Source organism: Muscardinus avellanarius, assembly GCF_963383645.1.
Source record: "Muscardinus avellanarius genome assembly, chromosome: 20".
Lineage (NCBI taxonomy): Eukaryota > Metazoa > Chordata > Mammalia > Rodentia > Gliridae > Muscardinus > Muscardinus avellanarius.
Genome location: NC_137806.1, coordinates 12,515,708 through 12,537,542, shown reverse-complemented (window position 1 = coordinate 12,537,542; position 21,835 = coordinate 12,515,708). Strand labels below are relative to the sequence as shown.

At 52.7% G+C, this 21,835-nt stretch overlaps 1 protein-coding gene across 15 annotated transcripts in view; it reads left to right on the top strand.

Moving 5' to 3' along the window:
* Positions 1-21,835, top strand: part of PARD3 (par-3 family cell polarity regulator) — a gene marked incomplete at both ends in the record, with an annotated part of 556,932 nt that overhangs the window by 67,347 nt on the left and 467,750 nt on the right. For all 15 annotated transcript variants that reach the window (XM_080716979.1, XM_080716980.1, XM_080716978.1 and 12 more), the window contains one exon: positions 19,700-19,801. In XM_080716979.1, the coding sequence (XP_080573105.1) occupies positions 19,700-19,801 (102 nt within the window). The remainder of the gene's footprint in view (positions 1-19,699; positions 19,802-21,835) is intronic.

Genomic DNA, 21,835 nt, shown 5'->3' with positions numbered 1-21,835 from the left:
GTCCACCACGCCCGGCTTGGCTGTGTTTCATTGGAAGGATCGTTCCTCCTTTCCCATCCTTTTGAACTCGATCTCTCCTTGGGGAAGGCCCCGGTGCAGCTCGGCCCGCAGCACAGCGAGCCGCTGGCCCGCTGTCTGATGGGTTCCGGCCCGCTGGGAGATCCTTTATGTTGATTTGTTCCGTGAGGCTTCCCCAGTGTTCTTGTAATTAAGTGGAAACTTTCTGAGCACTTAGTTGTCAGATTGGTTTATTGTGGAAAACTCTTCAGCATTAACTCTTCAGCATAAGTCAAGCTGTACTGTTTTGAGAGACGTGGTGTCCGCTTTCCATGTACAATACCTCCAATGCTTATAATGACACTTTAAAAAAATAGCTTTCTATCTTCAAAAAAGTAGGCAGGTTTCAGCGTTTTAAGGATTTATATGAGGATGCTTTCGGCATGTTGGCTGCTGTGAAGCCCAGGGTTACATTACATAGCACACACGACTTCGACAATGAACATATCACATCAAGTTCTTGACTGTTGCTTCCAGGCAACAAGAAAGAAGATTTATGTCCCACTGGGCAGTAAATCTGTCTAGTTGGCAATGACATCACCTCGACTGAGAGGACTTAAAAATAGGCAAAGCTTGTTATTTACTGTCAGCCAGCGAACAGCGTCAGGACAAACGCCAGTGTGTCCTTTGAACAGCAGGCGAGGTCCTCGGAGGCAGCACCATCCTCGCGCTCCTCAGGGCGCACGCTTCAGGAGTGCAGAAGTCTTGCCTTCTTTTTTCTTCTCAAGTGCCACCACATTACTCTAGTTTGGGAGAGGATTCAGGATGTGGGATTAGCTGACTGCAAATGTGACCATTTTTCTAATCTAGGAAATATTAACAATAATAGTAGCCGGGCGTGGTGACGCACACTTGTAATCCCAGCCTTTGGGAGTCTGAGACAAGATGATCACAGCGTTGTGGCTGGCCTCAGCTACTTAGTGAGACCCTTTGCAACTCAGACCCTGCTTCAAAATAAAGACTATAAAAAAATAGGGCTGGGGTGTAGCTCGGAGGTATAATCCTCCTGGGTTCCACCCCCAGTATTGCTAAAAAAAAAAAAAAAAACAACCCAAAACCCAAAACCAAAAACCAAAAGGTAGCAAGTGCCGAAGCCCTTAGGCATTTCATTTGATGCTGAACACACAGGTTTCCTGAAATGTGCTTGTGTGCATTGGAAGCGCTGTGTAATTCTGTTAAATACACGAGAGCCTCAGTTTGAGAGCGTTTTCTAGAAACTTTTTATTGTAAGTTCTTGACTGAGGACAGAGGAGAGCGAAGCGCTTTGGGGTATCTTCTTCTCACCCACATCTAGCACACACGAGCCTGGGCATCTGGTGTCCGCTACTGTAGACCTGATATGTTTGTTCTTTTAAACTATTTTGGTAGTGCTGGAGATTACACCCAGGGGTGTTCCACCTCTCAGCCACACCCCTGGCCCTATTTTATTTTTTTCAAACAGGGTCTCGCCAGGTTGCCGAGAGTCTCACTATTTGCCAAGGCTGTCCGGAACCTGTGGTCCTCCTGTCTCAGCCTCCCGAGTGTTGGGTTACAGTGCATGCACCACGCCTGGAATGCTTGCAGGGGTCTCGGGCTGCCTCAGGTGGGCAGCTTTCAACATGGTGCATCAGATGTCAAGGTGCAGGTGGGCATGAGGGGCCAGACAGGGATGGGCCTGTGCTGGGGATTGCATGGGGTGTGTGTGTGAGAGACAGAGAGAGGGGGAGAGACAGACAGACAGACAGACAGGAGAGTGGTTACCAGCGGGGCTGGGAGGGTTTTATTCTAACAGCAATGCTTAAGGCAGAAAGAAAACTTCAAAGGCTTCAGAGCCAGATACAAGTCAGCATACACATAAACTTGGATCCTTTTTTATTTACTTAAAAATCACCTGTGCTGTGCTCAGAGTTGCTTCAATGAAGTGATCACGACCTCCTTATAATGCGAGGCTGGGGCGTCGTGCCTTCAAGTCAGAGTCCAGGGGGGCTTGCGTGCCTTCTGAGGGGTGGTTTGGAGGGCAGTTTATTATTTATTTATTTGTGGTACTGAGCTGGACACAGTTTCCCGGAGGGCTTTGGCCTCAATGGAGCTAGGGGTGCCCTCTGCAGGTCGGAGCGAGGGCTGGGGCCCAGAGCACCCCAGCCCTGGGTAGAACGGGGTGGGGAGAGGCCTAGTGCTCCTCTGCCGCACAGAGCCCAGGGCCAGAACCCCTCAGGTCCTTGGCAGCCTGGCTAAGCAGCTCGGGTGCCCACGGCCCAGGGCCTCTGCTGCGTCACTGCGATCGATACTCGAGCTTATTTTAAAACGCCGTGTCCGAGGGCGATGCAGAATTGATGAGGTGGTTTTTTTTTTTTTTTTTTTTTTCCCCTTCCCAAGCTGGGAAGTGGCTGTGGAAGATGGGAAACAAAGTTTTCTGACAGGTCGGAGACAAGATTACTCTGATCTGATTGCTATCTAATACACGTTGGCTTTCTAAAACATTGTTTGAAATAAGTAATCGTGGCGCTGAAAGGCATTTGTGATTTTATCTGAGACAGATGCTGGCTTACAATTTGGGGTGTTGGTCATCAAAGTTCCCATACTCCTGTATGTCGAAAACGCAGTTATGTCCGCATGGTGTGTTCACTGTGTCTCCTGTGCGGGGTGTTTCTTTATGGCCTCATCGGATGCCGCGCCTCAAAGGCGCCTCTACCCCTTGAGTCAGTTTAGGCACTCGCCAAACGAGAATATTTAGTGTCTGTTTTGGGAGGTGATTTAAAAATGCTGTGTGATGCCGGGCGTGGTGGCGCACGCTTGTAATCCCCGCGCTTGGGAGGCGGAGACAGGAGGATCACGCAGGTTCGAAGCCAGCCATGCTGGCTTAAGAGACCCTGTTTCCAAAAATAAAATAGGTCTGGGAGTGTAGCCCGGAGGTAGAAGAGCTTCCAGGAACCCCAGTACCCCCCCGCCCCCCAAAAAAATGCTGTGTGCGCTGCAGATGCGAGAGGTCCGCGCCGGCCCTGGGATGTGGAGCGGCAGGCTTGTCTTTGGCCATCCCGCTGGCTCCGAGCGAGTGCTTTCTCTCGACTGCCCACTCGCCAAGGGCGACTCCTTTGCGGTCTCCTGGGCTGCCGAATGCAAACACTGATGGAGGTACTGAGGAGGGGCTGGCTTGGGCGATAAGCGTCTGCTGGCTGTAGAACGGGCTCGATTTCTTGTGGTCGCCACGGGCCTGGGTAAAGTGGATTTGTCTCCACTCAAGCCCGGTCCTGCCTTGGGGTGCTTTTCAGACCTGCTCTTTCAGGGGAACCCTGTTTCCATTCTGGTGCTGGGGATGGAACCTGTGACCTGTGCTCTAGCTCTGGCCCTAGGGCCCAGCAGGTCCCCATGCAGGGTTAGAACAAGTGACCCGGGTTTCGAGCTGCACCTGCTGCTGCCTCAGCTCCGAGGGGCACGCACATCCGCCCGGTGCCCTCTAATTAGCCTGGAAAGTGTTTGCTTTTCCTGTCATTGTTGCTTCCAATCGTGGGTGACGGCCCTCAAAGACAAACTCATCTACTTCAAGTGGGGTGGATTTAGACTTATTAGGTAATTTGGGGATTTTTTTTTAAACTTCAGTGTGTTCCCAGGCCATCTATTACAGATTTTAATTTTTTTTTTTTTTTTTGGTGGTACTGGGGGTGGATCCCAGAGGCTTTCTACTTTGGGCTATACTCCCAGACCCATTTTTTATATTTTATTTGGAAACAGGGTCTCACTAAGTGGCTGAGGCTGGCTTCGAACCTGCACGATCCTCCTGTCTCAGCCTCCCAATCTCGGGGATTACAAGTGTGCGCCACCACGCCTGGCCTTACAGATTTTACTTTAGGTGAGTTAGGAATCGATGCGGTACGAGGCCGGGATCATTTCTAAGGAAAGGAAGTTTCTAAAAGCAAGGAAAAGCAAAAAAAAAAAAAAAAAGAAAAAAAAAACAAAAACAAAAAACAAAAACAAAAAACAAAACAAAACAAAACAAAATAACAACCAAAAACAAAAAAACAAAACACCACACACACACAGCCAAAGAGGGTCAGGGTATGCATGCGATTCAATTACTTGAGGGCGTTGTTTCCTATACTTGCCTGTTCCATGGCTGAAGTTCTGGGACCAATCACATTCTTCCTTTGCCCAGTTAAGAGACAAGTTCCAGCTGGGCGTGGTGGCACCCGGTGGCAATGCCAGCCTTTAGGAGGAGGAGACGGGAGGATCGTGGTTCACAGCGATCGTGGTTCACCGTTGCCACTCAGACCTTGTTTAAAAATAGAGTAAAAAATAGGGCTGGGGGTGTAGCTTGGAGGTAGAATGCCCCTGGGCTCCACCCCCAGTACCGAGACCAGCAAGTTTTGGCAGGAGGATCCAGCGACCATGGGGCAGGCTCCCCCGGCAGCAGACAGGCCTCGTCAAAGCAATGGCCACCTCAGCTCCACCGACGTTGTGCCGCGGGTGGCTTGGCCTCAGATGTCCAGGAGGGGCGAGCTCTGGTACCGCATTTGCCCTGCAGAGGCTGCTTTTATTGGATGGCAGGCGGAATGTGTACCACTCAGCTGAAAATCGAAGGTTTTGAACTCAAAGCTGATGAACGTGTGGCCCGCAGCGTGGCTGCCATGGGGGTGGAGCACCTGGGTGCTGGTCCCCTTGGTAGCACCTGCTGGCTGCGCTTTGGGAGCAGCCCCCCAGGAAGACGGGAGGTGGCCTCTCGTGCTCAGAGGAGCAGGTCTGTGGCCTCAGCTGTCAAACAGGCCTGTGTTTTTCTCTTGCCTGCTTGGCCGGCTGTTCATTTTGACATTGGTAAGCAGGATGAGCTGCTGCACTCCATCGAGGGAAGGCTTTGAGGAGTTACTGGACGGATTTGAGGCATGAGTTATACCAGGAAGACTTAATTAAAACAAAACCCAAGCCAGTGGACGGAATGGGGAGGTCATCAAACGCCCTTCAGGTCTTAGGGTTGAAGTTTGATTTGGGTTCCCTTGAAACGCTTTTTCTGTTCAGACCCCAAACACGGGGTTCGCACTGGCTGCTTCTGGGGCAGCTTACCTCATTTACTGGTGGTTCAGATCAGGGCTGGCACTCGGCCAGGCCCCGGCACCAGGTACAGGGGACCAAGAAGAGTCCTGTCCCAGTCGCCCACGGGGATGGCCCCGCCGAGAGGGGCTCCTGTGGCGGTGAGCCGGCGCGGGCGTGCGCTGCGGTGGGCGGGCTCCTGCCTGGCGGCTCCGATGCTCGCTCCTCACGTGTTCTCGGTCTTCAGTGTTTCCCATGCTCTCCTAATTGCTCTCCTACTTGATCGGCACTGAACTTTTATGATTGGGGATTAGAGTGAACTTGACCGCATCCCGTGGCTCGCCTCCCAAACTGACTTAGTCTCAGGACAGGAGCGCCGTAGGCTTGGTTATACCTCCTGCGTTTAAAGCACAGGTAACTTCGGAATAGGTGTTAAGAGGTTTTGGTTTTGTTTTGCCTTTATTTTATTTTATTTACTTTATTTTTTTTGCGGTACTGGGGATGGAACCCAGGGACATTTTACCTCTGAGCTACACCCCTGGCTCTATTTTTTTTTTATTCTTTACTTAGAAACAGGGTCTCACTAAGTTGCAGAGGGCCTCACTAGGTAGCTGAAGCTGACCACGAACCGCCATCCTCTTTCAGCCTCCAGAATGCTGGGATTGCAGGCGTGCGCCCCCACGCCTGGCATGTTTTGCTTCTTTGGAGGTGCTCGGGTGGGGCCCAGGGCCTTGTGTGTTTTCAGCAGGCGCTGCACTGATGGCGAGACACGCCAGTCTTGTCTCCAGTTCCTCTTAAAGTGCACTCGGCCTCCCTGGGGGGCTGTTCCTCTGTGTATTTGGCTGGTTCTTGCTGGCAATCTGGACAGGACTGTGACCCCGCTTCCCGCAGCCTGCTTCTCTGCTTTGGAGATGCATGCTGAGGTTTTAATACCATTAGGACTCGGGTGTGGACAGCTTGTCCAGATGGATGGTGTCTACACAGCTTAGAACTCTGCTGTTGCCAAGGGCGCACATGTTTGTGCTTGTTAGGTTTAACAGGCTGTTGTAGGGAGATCGAGGGCACTTTTAATTTTGCATTACGAGTTGTTTTCAGAATCAATTTATGTATTGGTAGGAATGGTTATCTTATACTCAGAAAATCTTTGTGGAGTGTTTTTTGATGCTACACAGGGGATGTAGCTCAGTGCCAGAGGGCTTCCTTGATGGACTTGATACAAGGCTCTGGGTTCCATCCCCAATACTTGCAAAAAGGAAAAAATAGAAAAAGATGTTTCCGGGAATGGTGGCTTCAATCCCAGCATTTGGGAGGCTGAGACGGGAGGATTACGGCTCACAGACAGCCTCAGTTACTCAGTGAGGCCCTGTTTCAAAATAAAGGATAAGAAATAGAACTGGGGGTGTAGCTTGGAGGTAGAATGCTTCTGGGTTCCATCCCCAGTGCTGTAAAAAATGTTAATTTTCGTTCCACAGCACCATAGACTGCAATGATGTACGAACCCTTCACGGTGGCACAATTGGCTTTGGGTGCCACCAGGTAAATGGTGAGCTCAGCGCAGTGCCTTCTGCCATGTGGAGCCGCTCATGGCTGCGCGGAGGCCCCCCAGGCAGCACACCGCGCGCGGCCTCACCAGCCGCTGGGTGGTCCGTGGGGTGGCACTGGCTCCTTAGGCTCCTGTTTTGTCCCCTCCTGACCAGACGGTTTTGCTGTTTGAGGTCGTCCATTCCCCTAACTACTAGTGGTGTAATTATATTTTGCTTGTTTCTTTGCCTCTTTGCAGGATTTTTATCAAACTTTTACATGCCCTATGGGCTACTCCAGTGGGAGCCGGCTGTGGGTGTGCGCCTGCCTTCCGTGGGCGCTGAGACTGGGGGCCGCGTGCCCCTCCCCCCCCCGAGATGCATGTAGTGTCATTTCTTACAAGCAAAAGGGTAAACTCTGAGGACAGAGAACCATTTGCGTATTTCAGGCATCTAGCCGCTGTGGAGAATTAATATACGTGTTTTACATATATATATTTCACAAGATATCATGAAGCCTTTACTTGGAATTCCCCCATTTCAAATGTCCCTTTTGGAAACCAACCAGATGGCACCAGAGAACAGCTTGGGTCCCATTAGGCCATTTCAGGGGTGTCTGTCAACACATTTTGAAATAAATGGGTTAGGGACAGGATGCGGGCTGACTTTTGGCCAGGGGAGCTCGTAACGGACAGCAGTGGGTGTTTTGGGGCGCGGGGCTCTGTTGGGGAGTGTCCCTGCTCTTCTGGATGCTGGCTAGAGATGTCTGGAGGGAGGGACCATTCGCTGTGTGACCCACATCTAGCTCTGTGCCTGCTCCTGGAGGCGTCTGTGAACGTTTGCTGACTGCATGGGTATCTTAGCTGGACACTCATCAGATAATAGCCCGTGAGCGTTGTCACGATGGCCTTTTATTTTTTGGTGGTACTGGGGTTTCTGGAAGCTCTTCTACCTCCGGGCTACGCTCCCAGAGCTATTTATACTTTTTATTTGGAAACAGGGTCTCCCAAGCCAGCGCAGCTGGCTTCGAACCTGCGCGATCCTCCTGTCTCCGCCTCCCAAGCGCGGGGATGACAAGCGTGCCCACCCCGCCCGGCTCACGATGTCCTTTTAAATGCCCTGGGAGCTCGAGTGGAAGCCGGGGTGCAGCAGAAGACAGGCCAGGTCTGTGGTGGGGAGAGCCCCCTGGGCGAGGAGACGCAGGCTTGGCAGGCGTGGGCACTGGAACAGCTCGCGGCTGGATGCTGGGAGTGTCATGGACGCTGCCTGTCTCTCTACCTATGGAAGGTGTGTGTGGCCACCAGGCTAGGGAGCACCTCTGGTCTTGGGCAAATCTTTTGAAGATGGCATCATGGATCCCTCCCTTGACCGGGGCAGGAATTTCCTGGGAGGAGAAGCGGCCCCGCCTCTGGCAGCAGCCGTCCTGAGGGACACTGGGCGCAGGTGGCGGTGGCCGGAGCCACGCTTGGGGCAGGCACCCTGCCTGGTGCCCGTGGCACTTGTGTGGGCATGATGTGGTGCTGCGGGGGCCTGGTGCGGCCCCCAGGCCGTGTGGGGTGTGTTGGATTTGAACACAGGGGACCTAAAGGGATGCTGGCTGGCTGCTGGCACGGGCTGCCGAAGAGGAGGCCGCAGGTGGGTGTCTAGTTCTGCCCCAGCTAGGTTTTCCTTGTATTTTCTCCTCCTCTTGTGTGTCTCCCCCCCCCCCCATCCCCTTCTTCCTCCTTCTTGGAGACTTGAAGCCAGGGGCATTCTACCTACAAGCTCCACACTCATTTGTCTTTATTTTGAAAGTCTTGTGTTGCTGAGGGCCTCGCTACGTTGCTGAGGCTGGCCTGGAACCTTCCATCTTGCCGTCTCAGCCTCCCAAGAACCGGGATCACAGGCGTCACCACCTTGCCTGGCTCCTTCCTTCTAGTTTCTTCTTGATTAGGGATATTTCTTCGGGTTTGGTCATGTTTAGTAGAGCCAGGTGTAGGGAATTATGGCTGTCTGGTTAAGTAACTTGAGAGAATTTCTCTTAAGTAGGAAAAAATCAGGAGGAGAAGGTGGATTAAGTGATGTGAGGGGCCTGGGGAGCTACTTTGAGGCCCGATTTTTGTTTCAGAATTCGGAGCTGTTGAGAATCTATCGTATTTCAGCGAGGTTTCCTTTCCGGGTCGGAAGGATTCCTTTGGGTCTATGTCAGCCTCTCTTTCCTGGTTAGTAAACAGGGAGAGGAGCTTTCTCTTTTGTTAGGCAGGATGAGTAACTTCAAGCATCTCCTCGGTTGGCTGATTCGGGCAATTTCTTTTATGCACATAAGAGAAGCCGGCAGTCCTTTTACTTTGAAACATAGCACTCAACACCGCTGACCCCGCACGCGCTGCGTCCCAGGGGTGTAGACCAGCCTCGGTCTCCCGGACTGCACTTGTGTTCCTGGGTTGTTTTTTGTGCCCCCCTGCAGCTTTGAACCCATTTGAACCCATTTGCTGTCTGGAACAGGAATAATAGAATGAAATGCCCCCCCCCCCTTTTTTTGGTACTGGGGGTTAAGCCTGGGGGTGTTCTGCCTCTGCGCTACGCCGCAGCCCTTTTTATTTTGAGGCAGGGTCTTAAGTTGCCATGATTGGGCTTGAGCTGTCCATCATCCTGTGTCTCAGCCTCCCGCACATTGGGATGACAGGCATGCGCCACCGTGCCCGGCTTACAAGGTGATTCTTGAATCTATTTACCCTTGACGCGGAGAGGCGGTCCTCTCTCCTGTGGACCTTAAGTCTGCTGCCTGGTGGGTGACGCTTTTTATTACTCCTTAGTTTTCCACTCTCATCTAAAAGTTATTTGAGCCAGGTGTGCTGGCGCACACTTGCAATCCCAGCATTTGGGAGCCAGAGACAGGAGGACTGCGGTTTGAGGACAGCCTCAGCTACTTAGGCCCTTTGAAACTCAGTGAGGCCTGGGTTCAAAATAAAAAAATAGGGTTGGGGGTGTAGCTTGGAGGTAGAATGTCCCGGGGTTCCATCCCCAGTACTGCAAAAGCTTTCCTCTTGGGTCTATCCTGTACACCCGTCCCTTGGCCAGCCTGTTGGGCTGTCCTGGGAGAGCTGCGCATGTCTTCGGGGGAACAGGGTGGATTCCAAGTCGAGTGGCATCTAGCTGGCATTCCCTGGCTGGCTGCTTTCCTGTCCCCTCTCAGGCACGTCAGTTTCCGGCTCCTCCGGCTCCTCATGCTCTTGGTGGAGCTGAAAGCCTTGCCCTCGCAGGGTGGTGTGAGCGGTACTGGAAAGGTGCGGCCAGGGACGGCTGGGGTGGCGTGTCACCAGCGGCCCGCTCGGGTGCCTATGGCAGCGAAGCTCACGGAGAGAGTTGGAGCTTTGGGGCAGACTGCCTATAGATCCACAGTGATTTTAGGGACTTGGGCCCAGGCGGGTCTTTCCCCACTTCTTCCATAGTGCCTATCTTGTGTGAAGCTTCGAGTCTGTCTCCAGCCCTCAGGGGTGCTGCTGGCGCCTGAACCCTGTGCCTCCCCAACTCCCCAGGATGTGGTGTGGTGGGAGTGTGGCCGGCCAGGGTGAGCCAGGGTGAGCCTCTGTGTTGCCCTCCTTGCCTGGGGCTATGGGCACATTTATCTGGCTGTTGCTCCCTTCTGTCCAGAGTTCCTGGACTCTTGCCTGGGGACTCGGCTGGGTGAGAGACGTGTTCACCTGGGGTCTGGGCTCCTTGTCCTTGCAAAGGACACTTCTGGAAGTCCTTTTCCATCTAATCTGTCATTTGGAATGTAAGCTAGTAACGTCTCGGAGCCTTTCTGGAACCAGCCCCAAGAGGTGGACGATAAAGGGCCATGAGTCTCCATCCTGGCCTCACAGGGCAGGTCCCAGGTCCTTTCTACAGAGGATAGCGTGATGGGTCTGTCCTGGTACTGGATGGCGGGTCTGTCTTTTCTGCAGAGGATAAAGGGTGATGGGTCACTGTCCTGGCACCGGACAGCAGGTCCATCCTTTCTGCGTTGGCAGAGCACAGCCTGTGTTAGCTGGAGTTCTCTGAGAAGGCCTTGTTAAGTCTTTCCTTCACCCACTAGGGTGATTTTCATTTTTTCTTCAGTACATACTATTTATACAACAGTGCTTTGTTCTTTGTTCTCTGCTCAAAAAAAGCTGGAGATGGTCCCTGCCTTTTAGAATCTTCTCTAGAGAAAACTGCCACACATCTCGGGGAAAGGCCGGGCAGTGAGCAGCTGTGTCCAAGGCCAGCAGCAGGTGCTAGGGCACCTCTCGTGGGGAGGCGGCTTTGCCCAGACCTGGATGGACACGCACCCTTGGGTGGTCTTAAGATGTGCTCCAGATGTGTGGGGGAGGGAGAACGGAGCCATGGAGGTCATTGTTCAGTGGCTCTGCCTCCAGCACTCTCCAGCACTGAGGGGTGATCAGTAAACAGAGTAAAGGTTCAGTCCAGGCCACGGGGCCCGAGCCAGAGGACGCGGGGCGGCTCTGGGAGCCACAAAAGCGGCTTGGAGTGAGCTTTAAGAGCCTGGCTGAGGGTATTGGAGTTTGACCTTTGGAATAGTAATGTAAAAAACGTACGTGTGTGTGTGTGTGTGTGTGTGTGTGTGTGTGTGTGTGTGTGTGTGTGTTTTCAGTACTGGAATGGAAGCCAGGGGCTTTCTACCTCCAAGCTAATACCCCCAGCCCTATTTTTAAAAATATAATGAAACAGGATCTTACTGAGTTGCAAAGGTCCTCACTAAGTAGCTGAGGCTGTCCGGGAACCGCGATCCTCCCGTCTCGCCCTTCCAAATGCTGGGATTTCAAGCGTGCACCATCGTGCCCAGCTAAAAGGGATATTTTGTGCTGGTTTATGTGGTCGCAAGATGCAGGGCAGGATTGCAGGCTGGGGATTTGGTGGTGGGGGTGAGCTGGATGGTTATCATATTTTTGAGAGCAAGAAATGAATAGGAAAGGAAATCAGTAGTTAAAATGGTAAAATGAACATGTGTGTAGAAAAAACAGGCCCTCTTGCTCGTGGAGAGCACTTGCTCTGACCTGAAGATGCGATGATTCTGTCTGTGGCATCCTGTGGACAGCATTAGATCGCTGCTTGGTGCCTCGTTGATGGGACGAATTCAGCCGTATTGTTACATAGCTGGCTTCCCATTCTGTTGCACATCAAAGCACCTATTTACTAAGCTTATTTCCCCCGCATGTTCTTCACGTTTCTAATTACTGGGTAAATGGTTATATACAATTTTAAGCCTTATTCTTTTGGGTCATGGTACCCAAATCCATCCCTCACGGGCTGGTGGTATAGCTCACTGGTAGAGCACATGGATAGCGTGCACAAGGCCCTGGGATCCATCCCCAGCACTGTAAAAAGACGAGAAGAAGCCATCTCTCCCCCACCCCGCCCCCAGTGTATGTGATAATTCAGTGCCAGGGCGATGAGTGGGGGGTGTGCGTGTGTGCACACTGGCTTCCTGAGAACACGTCTGTTATATTTAAAATTAACCTGGCTTCCAATTTGTTCTGAAAACTCAGATTCTTTCAGTTGAGACTTACACACAGTTCCGCCGCCTCCTCCAGGGCTGGCTTCTTCACGGTCCCCAGCCCAGGGCTCTGCGGCTCCCCGCCTGTAGCCTGGGGCGCAGCGAAGCTCCCTGAGGCCTTTCTCCTGGTTGGAGCCTAAACTCTTCCTCAGCTTTGTGACCAGCTCCTCCTGTTTGCTCCCGCCCGAAGTACTTGCGTGGTTTGCATTTTCTCGGTCACACTTTTGCATGGTATATGTGTGGATAAATGTTTGCGTGGAGAGAGAATATGAGCCTTTTAAGGCAAGCGGCACCCATCACTTCATCTCCAAGTGCTTTGAGCATACCTTCTAGGAGTGTCTTTAAACATCTGTAAAGCTATTATCACAACCTGGAAAATTTCTTAGAATCAAAGAGTCCCTATCAGACTTCTCAGATGTCCCCAGGGTGTCTTGACCCACACCGGGAGCCAGCCAAGTCTCACCTGCGCTCTGCCGTGCCCCCTCAGTCTCTTGGATCCAGAGTAGTGCTCCATTGATTTTTAAATAAAATCTGAAGACTGGACTAGGAAATGAACCCCTGACATTCCTTGACCTGGATTCACCCGTTGCTAATGTTCTAGGTCATCTGCTTTCTTCCAACCTGTACAAACACTTAAGCACCTGAGTACTGCAGGGGCCCTGAGGCCAAGCAGGCTGTCAAAACACTTCCTAAAGGAGGAAATTTACATTACACGGTTCTGTGGCCCAACATGGAAGTCTTCGCTTGGCCTTTCTCAGTTTCTGCGCTTTGCAGATGCTGCATAGATTCTGGGCCTACATTGTATTTAGCTGTCAGATAAACTTAAAAAGTCAGTTTAATTGGGCTTGGTGGTGCACGCTTATAATCCCAGTACTTGGGAGGCTGAGACGGGAGGACCACAGGTTCGCTGCCAGCCTCAGCTACTTAAAATGTTTCAAAATAAAAACTCATGCTGAGGTCTTAGAGTTGAACCCTGGGTTCAACCCCTAGTATCTCCCCCCAAAAAATCAGTTTAGTAATAAATGAGAAAGACCAGCAAACCAAAAGTAAAGCTCAGATTCCGGGTTTGTCTGAGGATTTCCTTGTGGCCATCGACTTTGGTTCTCTACCCCCTGATTTCTCCGTTTTCTGTCAAGATTACAGCCTGGATAGGTTAGGTTAGAGGTGGATTCTGGCAGCTTAGAGGAGAGTTCTGGGTAGCTTCAGTTACAGGAGGACTGGGTGGGGGCTTAGACTAGAGGGTTCTGGTTGGGTTAGGCGACAGAGCTTGGCTGGGTTTGGTGACCAGTGAGTTGTCTTTGGGTTAGGCTGGTACAGGAGGGTTCTGGATGGGTTAGTTAGTAGAAGGGCTCTGGGAGGGGCCTGGAGGGTTTCTTTTGCTGCCGGTAGGGATGAAGAAGACAGAAGGCTGGATCTAGAGAGATGGACGGGCAGCTTAATAAACTTGTAGTCAAGTAGGATTTGATGAAAACGCTGTCCATTCGTGGTTCCCAGATGCACATCCTTCTATTCAGTGTAGTTAAGTTTCCTGGCGGGCTTTGAAGAGAGGTCCTGGGGGGGAGTCTCTCGGCTCCCCTGGGGATGTGCCCTGAGGAGTGGAGGTTTGTGGCCGGGCTCTGGGGATGGCTCTGGTCTAAAATTGTGGCAGAGAGAGGACAAGCCACTCTGGCTCTGCCTCATGGGGGCTACGGTGCATGCCGGCCATACCAGGGATCACAGGTTCAAGGCCAGCCCCAGGAACGTAGCAAGACTGTCTCAAAAAACGGGCTAGGGGCCAGGCGTGGTGGTGCAGGCTTGTAATCCCAGCACTTGGGAGGCTGAGACAGGAGGATCGCGGTTGGTGTGCAACCTCAGCTACTTAATGAGACCCTGCTTCAAAATAAAATATAGGGCTGGCGGTATAGCTTGGAGGTAGAATGCCCCTACGTTCCATCCCCAGTACCGTGCCCAAAAAAAGACTAGGCATGTAGCCATCGGTACAGCTCCTGTGGGTTTAAGCTCCCGGACTGCAAGAGCAAACAACGAAATACACCAGCAGCGAAATACACCAGCAGCGTCAGCTTGGGCGGCTCCAGGTGAGTGGCAGGATGGGCTGGAGCCCTGGTTGGCTGCATTTAAACCAGCCTCTTGGCCCCATCGTGCCTGAGAATAGGGCTCAGGTCGTACCCTCCCCTGCTGGCTAATGCTCCCAGAGGCCCTCGGGAGATTGTTCAGCGCTGCGCTGTGACTGAGGCTGCTGCCTCCCCCTGCTGACTGCCTTTTGAAATCTGCTTTTCTTAAACCAGCTTTTTAAAAAATTTATTTATTAATTTTTTTGTTTTTGTGGTACTGGGGTTCCTGGAAACCCTTCTTCCTCGGGGCTGTACTCCCAGACCTATTTGTATACTTTTTTAAAATTTGGAAACAGGGTCTCTTATGCCAGCAAGGCTGGCTTCGAACCTGTGCAATCCTCCTGTCTTCGCCTCCCTGCGCTTATAAAGACAAAAGACAAGCTTGTGCCACCAGGCCTGGCTTTAAACCCGCTTTTACCTTCATGCTGCACTGATGGTCCTTGAGGGGTGGGAGCTGTTTCTCCCAGGAATCCTATAGCACTCCGGGCAGTTGTGGAGGGCCTCACTAAGTAGCTGAGGCTGGCCGTGGACCTATGATCCTCCTGTTCCAGCCTCCGAGTACTGGGATTAGAAGCGTGCCTTATTTCTTAGTTTGAAACAGCTTTGGTAAGCTGCTGAGAGCCTCACACCTGCGTCTTCTGTTCCAGCCTCCAGGTATGGGGGTGACCGACGTGTGCCGCTGCGCCTGGCTTTTGCCTTTCTCTTCCCAGTGCCTTCTCTTATTTAGCTACTTGACTGGACTGTCTTGTAATTTTACTGCCCTTCCTGTTTTATTTTGTCTTTTGTCTTTATAATTTTTCCCCCCAAACGTGCTGGGATTTTCAAGTGTTCTCAACTCTTGTTTGGCTTCTCATTCTTAGTATGTTCATCCTCTCGTCCTCTCTCCCTTCCGTCTTCCTCTGCCACCTGGCGCACCCGCCTGCCCTCCCTTGGGGTCCCAGTGAGGGGCTCTAACCGCATCTTCTGAGGAGCCTCTGCGCCTTTCAAGTTGTGCTGTTTGTTTTGGTTTCTCCTGCATCCTTGGCCGGCCCTCAGAAGTCTGTGTCTTGGGTGTTGGCTCTGATTTCAGGGACACCAGGGAACTGGAGGCTGGGAGTCCAGCCAAGGGCTCACTGCTGTGAGCTCCCGCAGCATCTGTGGGCAGGCGCGCTCGCCCTGGCTCTCCTCACTGGACGGTCAGAGGCCCAGGGAGCTCTTCCCCCTCCAGGCTGCCTGCATTTGGGGACAGGTGGAAAAGGACTGGATTCCTCGGGGCTCGGCACACAGGCTTCCAGGCGCCGACCCACTTCTTCAGCTTTGACTCTCAGTGGCCCTGCAGCCTGGAACTTCCTGTTCAGACCCACAGTCGCCCTCTAGGAACCAGCCTCTGGGAGGCCAGGAGGGAGGCAACCTCGCTGCCTGGGGTCTCAGGCCACTGGGCTCCCCTGCGGCCCCTGTGCCTTCCCTGTCTTTGTTTTTGGTGGGGTGCACTCGGGGACTCCTAGGGGGAGATGGTACTGCTGCCCCGCTTCCTGCAGCCCCTGGCTTCCCCACTCATCTGGAAGATTCCCCAGCTTCCAAAACCCAGGCTTTCTTCTGTTCTGTGTCTTGTGCCTGGGAATAGCCAGCATCACGCAGCCCCCCATGTGTTGTGGTTTCTTTGGGCTGCCGGGGGCGTGAGTTTCCATCTGGCCAGCTGTCCCCTCTGCCCCCCTCACGGCCGGATCCCTGCCTGCTCAATAGCCATCCCTCTCGGCCACGGTTGATAGGTGGCATTCCTGCGCAGCAGCCTTTTGGTGGCGTGGTGATGTCGGGACCCCGGGGCAGGAGTCCATGGTTACGTCTGAGTTAGCAGAGCCTCAGTTGGCTCAAGGGGGCTTGTCAAGCCTCAGCTACGTCATGAGTAGGGAGAGCAAGATGGGCGGAGAGACCGAGGCAGAGGACGGCGGGAGTGTGCTGGGGGTGTGGTGACAGGAATGGGGTTGAGGGAGGAGGGGACTGGGAGATGGCTGAGACTTCTCTAAAGGACGCTGCTGTTGCTGGGCATTGTGGTACCCACCTGCAATCCAGTACGTGGGAGGCCAAGGCAGGAGTGTGGCAGCTCAGGCCATCCTCTGCAACTTAGCAAGACGCTGCTTCAATAAAGAAAAAAAGAATAACCCCAGCGTGGTGGTGTATGCCTGCTTGTAATCCCCAGTACTTGGGAGGCTGAGACAAGAGGATTGCACAGCAACTTAGTGATACCCTGTTTCCAAACAAAATTTGAAATAGGTGTAAGAGTGTAGCCTGGAGGTAGAAAGCCCCTGGGTTCCATCCCCAGTACCACAAAAGAAAAAGGCTGGGGTGCAGCTCAGAGGTAGGATGCCCCCTGATGACTTCCTTGCACACTGTTAAGGTTCTTTGGACTATTAATAGTGAGCTGGAGGTGGACTTCTGGTGTGCCCCAGGGCACCGTGGAGCAGAGGAAGCCTCCAAGGGGTGGCTCTGAATGTTCTAGAAAGTCTGGATGAGAGTCTTTGTGGGGCGCGCGGTCTGAAGGACCAGGTTTTCAAAGCTGCGCTTCAGGGGCCAGTCTGCTGGTGCGCAGACTGTTGTTGTTGTTGTTGTTGTTTTTTGTGGTACTGTGAGTCCTGGAATCCCTTCTGCCTCTGGGCTATACTCCCAGACCTATTTTTATACTTTTTAAAAATTTGAAAACAGGGTCTCCTAAGCCAGCGTGGCCGGCTTCGAACCTGCGCGATCCTCCCGTCTCCGCCGCCCAAGCACCGGTTACAAGCGTGCGCCACCACGCCCGGCTGTAGAAGTGTTTTAGAAGCGAAGTTGGTGTTGAGGGTGTGCAGCTCTCATCGGAGCTTGCTGGGGCGGGGGCGAGGGGAGGCCAGAGGCCTGTTCAGGGGCCAGCTAAGGGACACTGTGCCCGCTTGTCCCAGATGGCAGTTGCTTCCCGTTCCCTTTGGAGAATTCCATTTGGTTGGGAAGGCTGGACACAAGTGGCGGGGCTCGCGTGGGTTTTTTCGTTGGCAGCTCAACAAATGTAGAAACGACCAATTCAGAGCAGCCTCCACCGTGGGTCCCTGAGGGCTCTGGAGTTGTTGATGTCAGCTCCCTGCCATCAGATGGGTCCAGCAGAAGAGCAGATTGCCCGGGTGCTTGTGGCCCCTCAGCGCGGTGGTGCCTAAGTCCTCTCATAGAGGCCTGGGTGGGCGAGGGTGCAGGGGCACCAAGGTTATTAGCCTTGTAGCATTTTTTTTTTTTTGTACTGGGGATGCAACTTGGACATTCTACCTCCGGGCTACACCCCCAGCTCTATTTTTATTCATTTTTGAATAGGGTCTCAGAGTTGTAAAGGGCCTCACTAAGTAGCTGAGGCTGTCTGTGAACTGTGATCCTCCTGTCTCAGCCTCCTGAATGCTGGGATTATAAGCATGTGTAGTAGCTTTTATTTTTTCTTTTTGGTGGGACTGGGGGTGGAACCCAGAGGCTTTCTACCTCCGGGCTATACTCCCAGACCTATTTATATTTTATTTGGAAACAGGGTCTCACTAAGTTGCTGAGAGCCTCACTAAGTAGCTGAGGCCGGCTTCGAACCTGTGCGATCCTCCTGTCTCAGCCTCCCAAGCGCGGGGATTACAAGCGTGCGCCACCACGGCCGGCTAACCTAGTAGTTTTTATAGTAACATTTAATAATGTTAGCCTGAGCCGCGTGCTCCGCTAAGTGACAGGAGCTAGTTATGCTGCATTTTTAGAGTAAGCATTCCATCGAGTGGCCCTGCCTTCCTGGCCTGAGGAATCGCTCTCTGGCGCGGCTACGGGGACCGTGCGCACGGTCTGGAGGAATCTGTTCTCTCACTGACCGTTTATCTTCTTTCCACTCTTTCCCCGAGAAAGAACCCTAACAGGCTTCCCTTCTTGGAATACACAAAATGCGGAGTTAAGGGAGCCCCCTGGTGGCGGGGAAAGGAGCAGCTGGCGTGGGCTCCTGTAGGCTCCCTCTCCAACAATATTCAAAACAGGGCTTTATGGTTTTTAAGATGAGGATGCCCCTTTCCTTCCTTTGTCCCAAGTTCTACTTCTCAGGGAGGACCACTGCTAGATACTTATTTACTTATTTTGCAGTACCAGGCATTCCACCTCCGAGCTCTACCCCCAGCCCTATTTTTTATTCTTTACTTTGAACCAGGGTCACGCTGAGATGCAGAGGGCCTCACTAAGTAGCTGAGGCTGCCTGGGAACCACGACCCTCCCGTCTCAGCCTCCCGAATGCTGGGATGACAAGCGTGCGCCCCCACGCCCAGCTCTCTTCTTTATTTTCAAACAGGGTCTCACTGCGTTGCAGAGGGCCTCACTAAATAGCTGAGGCTGGCCACAAACCCAGATCCTCCTGTCTGTCTCCCAGAGGCGGGGGTTACAAAAGTGCGCCACGCGCCCAGCAACACACACATTTTCAATTCGCATTCACACAGGTCACTATCAGTTCAACGTGCCAGTCGGAGGTGCGGTCTGGAAGTAAGTGGGAGGCTAAGGCAGTTGGCCCGGCCAGGCTGTCCTTGTTGGCCCCGGGAGGGTGACTTCTGGCTCCATGGAGCTCTTAGTCTGAGCGGCGGGCCGGGGTGGCTGCGCGTCTTGGGGCAGGCTCTTGGTGCCCAGTGATCATGGTCACTCCCTGTGTGCCCTCGGGATGTCTGGGCTCAACGGAGTGGAGGGTCCTGGCGCCGTGGTAGTCGCGTGCTTAGATGCCGTTTAGCTGGCTTCTCTAAATAGGGGTTTTCTGTGCTCACCTTCTCACTGGCTAGTGGATTGAGCAGGTCACTTTCTTCCAACTGGTCACGTATGCTTACAGGATTATCCTGTAGTATTCCGTCCATACTATTTGTTGACAACTCTGTATAATATTCCACAGCACACTGTTGAGAAGCACGCTATGAACCAAACTTACCGTTAATGAAGTTAATCAGATTTTGTCACGGTGCTTGTAACATGGATGCCATTTTGCCTGTGGTGACGGTGCTCGCCGCACATTCTCCTGGTCCGGCTCTGTCCACCCGTGGTCTTGCCAGCAGTCTTCATCCTGAGCATCTCTGGTGCTTCTGTAAGGAGGACTCTGAGCTACCATGATGTGCGACTTAGGTTTCAGAGATTAGCAAAGATATGGGGTTTTCAGACAGACTACATGTTGCTTGCTTTTTAGAATATTTATGTAGATTGCACTGAAGGACTTCATAAGTACACTAAAAAAATCACTTCTTACGCGGTGAATTTTGCTGGTTTCTGCAGTTCCTGTCATAAGGTTTATCAGTATCTGAGCCCAGAGAGAGGATGCACTCATCTATAATAAAAGGGAAATTAACTCAGCAAAGTTAGGGAGCTGCCAGAATTTATCCTTTGCAGCAATACTGTTGAATCCTGTGGATATGGTGTATTCTGTTCAAGGGGCAGGAAGTTCAGTCAACCTGTTGGCTTTCCTGGGCGATGCTGAGGCTGGCCTGTTACATTTGCTCCCTCTGTTCTTGGTGTAGGATGCGAGCTACTGGATTCAGGTGCATCGCTTGGAGCACGGAGATGGCGGCATCCTAGACCTGGACGACATCCTCTGTGACGTGGCGGATGACAAGGACCGGGTGAGTTCCAGCCTGGCGGCTGCTGCTACATCATTCACCATTCGCAGGGACTGGGAGGGAGGGAGGGAGGGGTGCGCACGTGGGAGGACTTCCTTTGTGCTCTGACCACGAGTCGCTTTTGTTTTACAGGGAGTCTCAAGAATCTCTGGTTCCTTGAATGCCAGGGCATAATGCTTTTCTCCATGCCTGGGCCCTAGACCCCAGGTTTTGGAATTCCTAAATTGAAGCCTTGTATTTTTATTTATTTATTTTTGCGGTACCGGGGATGGAACCCAGGGGCATTCTATTTCCAAGCTACACTCCCAGCCCTACTTGTTATTCTTTATATTGAAGCAGGGTCTCACTGAGTTGCAGAGGGCCTCACTAAGTAGCTGAGGCTGGCCATGAACCTGTGATCCTCCTGCCTCAGCCTCCCGAATGCTGGGAGGACAAGCGTGCACCTCCACGCCCGGCAATTGCAGCTTTTAAAATTGAAATAGCGTTGCAGAAAGGTTTCCTTGCCCCCTCCCCATTTCCTCCAAACCCTATCTCCCTTGGCCACTCAACCCCTCACTAGGAAGACTTTGTCTCCGCGTGGGATGTCCACGGTGTGAGTCCTGGCCCCAGGCCAGGCAGGACTCCTGGCCGCTCCTTCCCAGCCCTCTCCCTTGCTTTGCCTGTTTCTCAACACGGGGCGGGCGGTGCCTTCAATGTCACCTGAGGCTTTGGCGTGAGGAGGGCGGATGTGGTTTTCCTGCTGCACCCTGGGAAGGAATGAGGAGCATTTGTGGCGGGATGTTTGGCTTTGTGTATGAAGGTCAGCAAATTCTTGCTGGCCCTGAGATGTGAGGCTGGGCCGGCTTGCAGAGCTGTGGGCCTCATCTTCTGCGTCTGACTGGACTGAGGCTGCAAAAGGCTGGCCAGCGACGTGTGTCGTCCAGCTGTGCCGAGCTTCCTGCCTGGGACATCCCCCTGCTCATGTAACGCCCTGGAGCAGCACAGGGTGTTGGTCCTGCCTGGCCACCCCAGGAGGGTGGAAACCGGCCTGGCCTGCGGGACGCTCGTTCAGGCAAGGTGCTGCTGCTTTGTCTCGCCCCGGCCACTGCTGTGGGTCTGAGAGCTGCGAGAGCCCAGTTGTTGGGTCACATCCATGTCTGCATTTCTCTTTTTTGGTACTTGAGATTGAACCCAGGGGCATTCTACCTCCAGCCATGTTGATTTTTGTTTTGAAACAGGGTCTTGCGCACAGAACCTGAGGAGCTGAGGCTGGCCGCGAACCTGCGATCCTTCTGTCTCAGCCTCCCAAGTACTGGGATTACAAGCTTGGGCCACCATGATCAGTTCTTGTGTTGGCTCTGACCCCGGGGATCCTTTTGTCTCGACCTCCCCAGTCCTGGGATGACAGTCATGGGCCACCATGCCCGGCTTGATTTTGTTATTTCTTATATACATTTGTGAATATAGCGCAGGCTGGCGAGTGTATACACACACCTATAGATCATATGGGGGAGGGTTGTACCCTGGAGGCCGAGCCAGGAGCGTAAGTTTAAGGCTACTTCAGCCACTTAGTGAGACCCTATCTCAAACAATAAAAAGAACTAGGATGAGCCGGGCGTGGTGGCGCACACTTGTAATCCCAGTGCTTGGGAAGCCGAGACAGGAGGATCGCATGGGTTCAAAGCCAGCCCCAGCTACTGAGTGAGGCTCTCAGCAACTAAGTGAGACCCTGTTTCCAAATAAAGTCTAAAATAGGTCTGGGAGTGTAGCCCGGAGATAGAAAGCCCCTGGGTTCCATTCCTGGTACCACAAAAAAACAAAACAAAAGGGTGTGACTTATTGGCAGAGGGCCCGTGGGTTCACATCCCAGCAAAGGGTCAGGGGTGGGAGAATATTTATATATATTTGATTAAAAATACCGTGAGTGATTTACAACCACAGAGGAGTTGTTCCGAGTTGCCGTTTCTGGTAATGAGATTGCCGACCCGCACCTCGTTGCCATGTCTGGTAATGTGACTGCCGACCCGCACCTCGTTGCCGTGTCTGATAATGAGATTG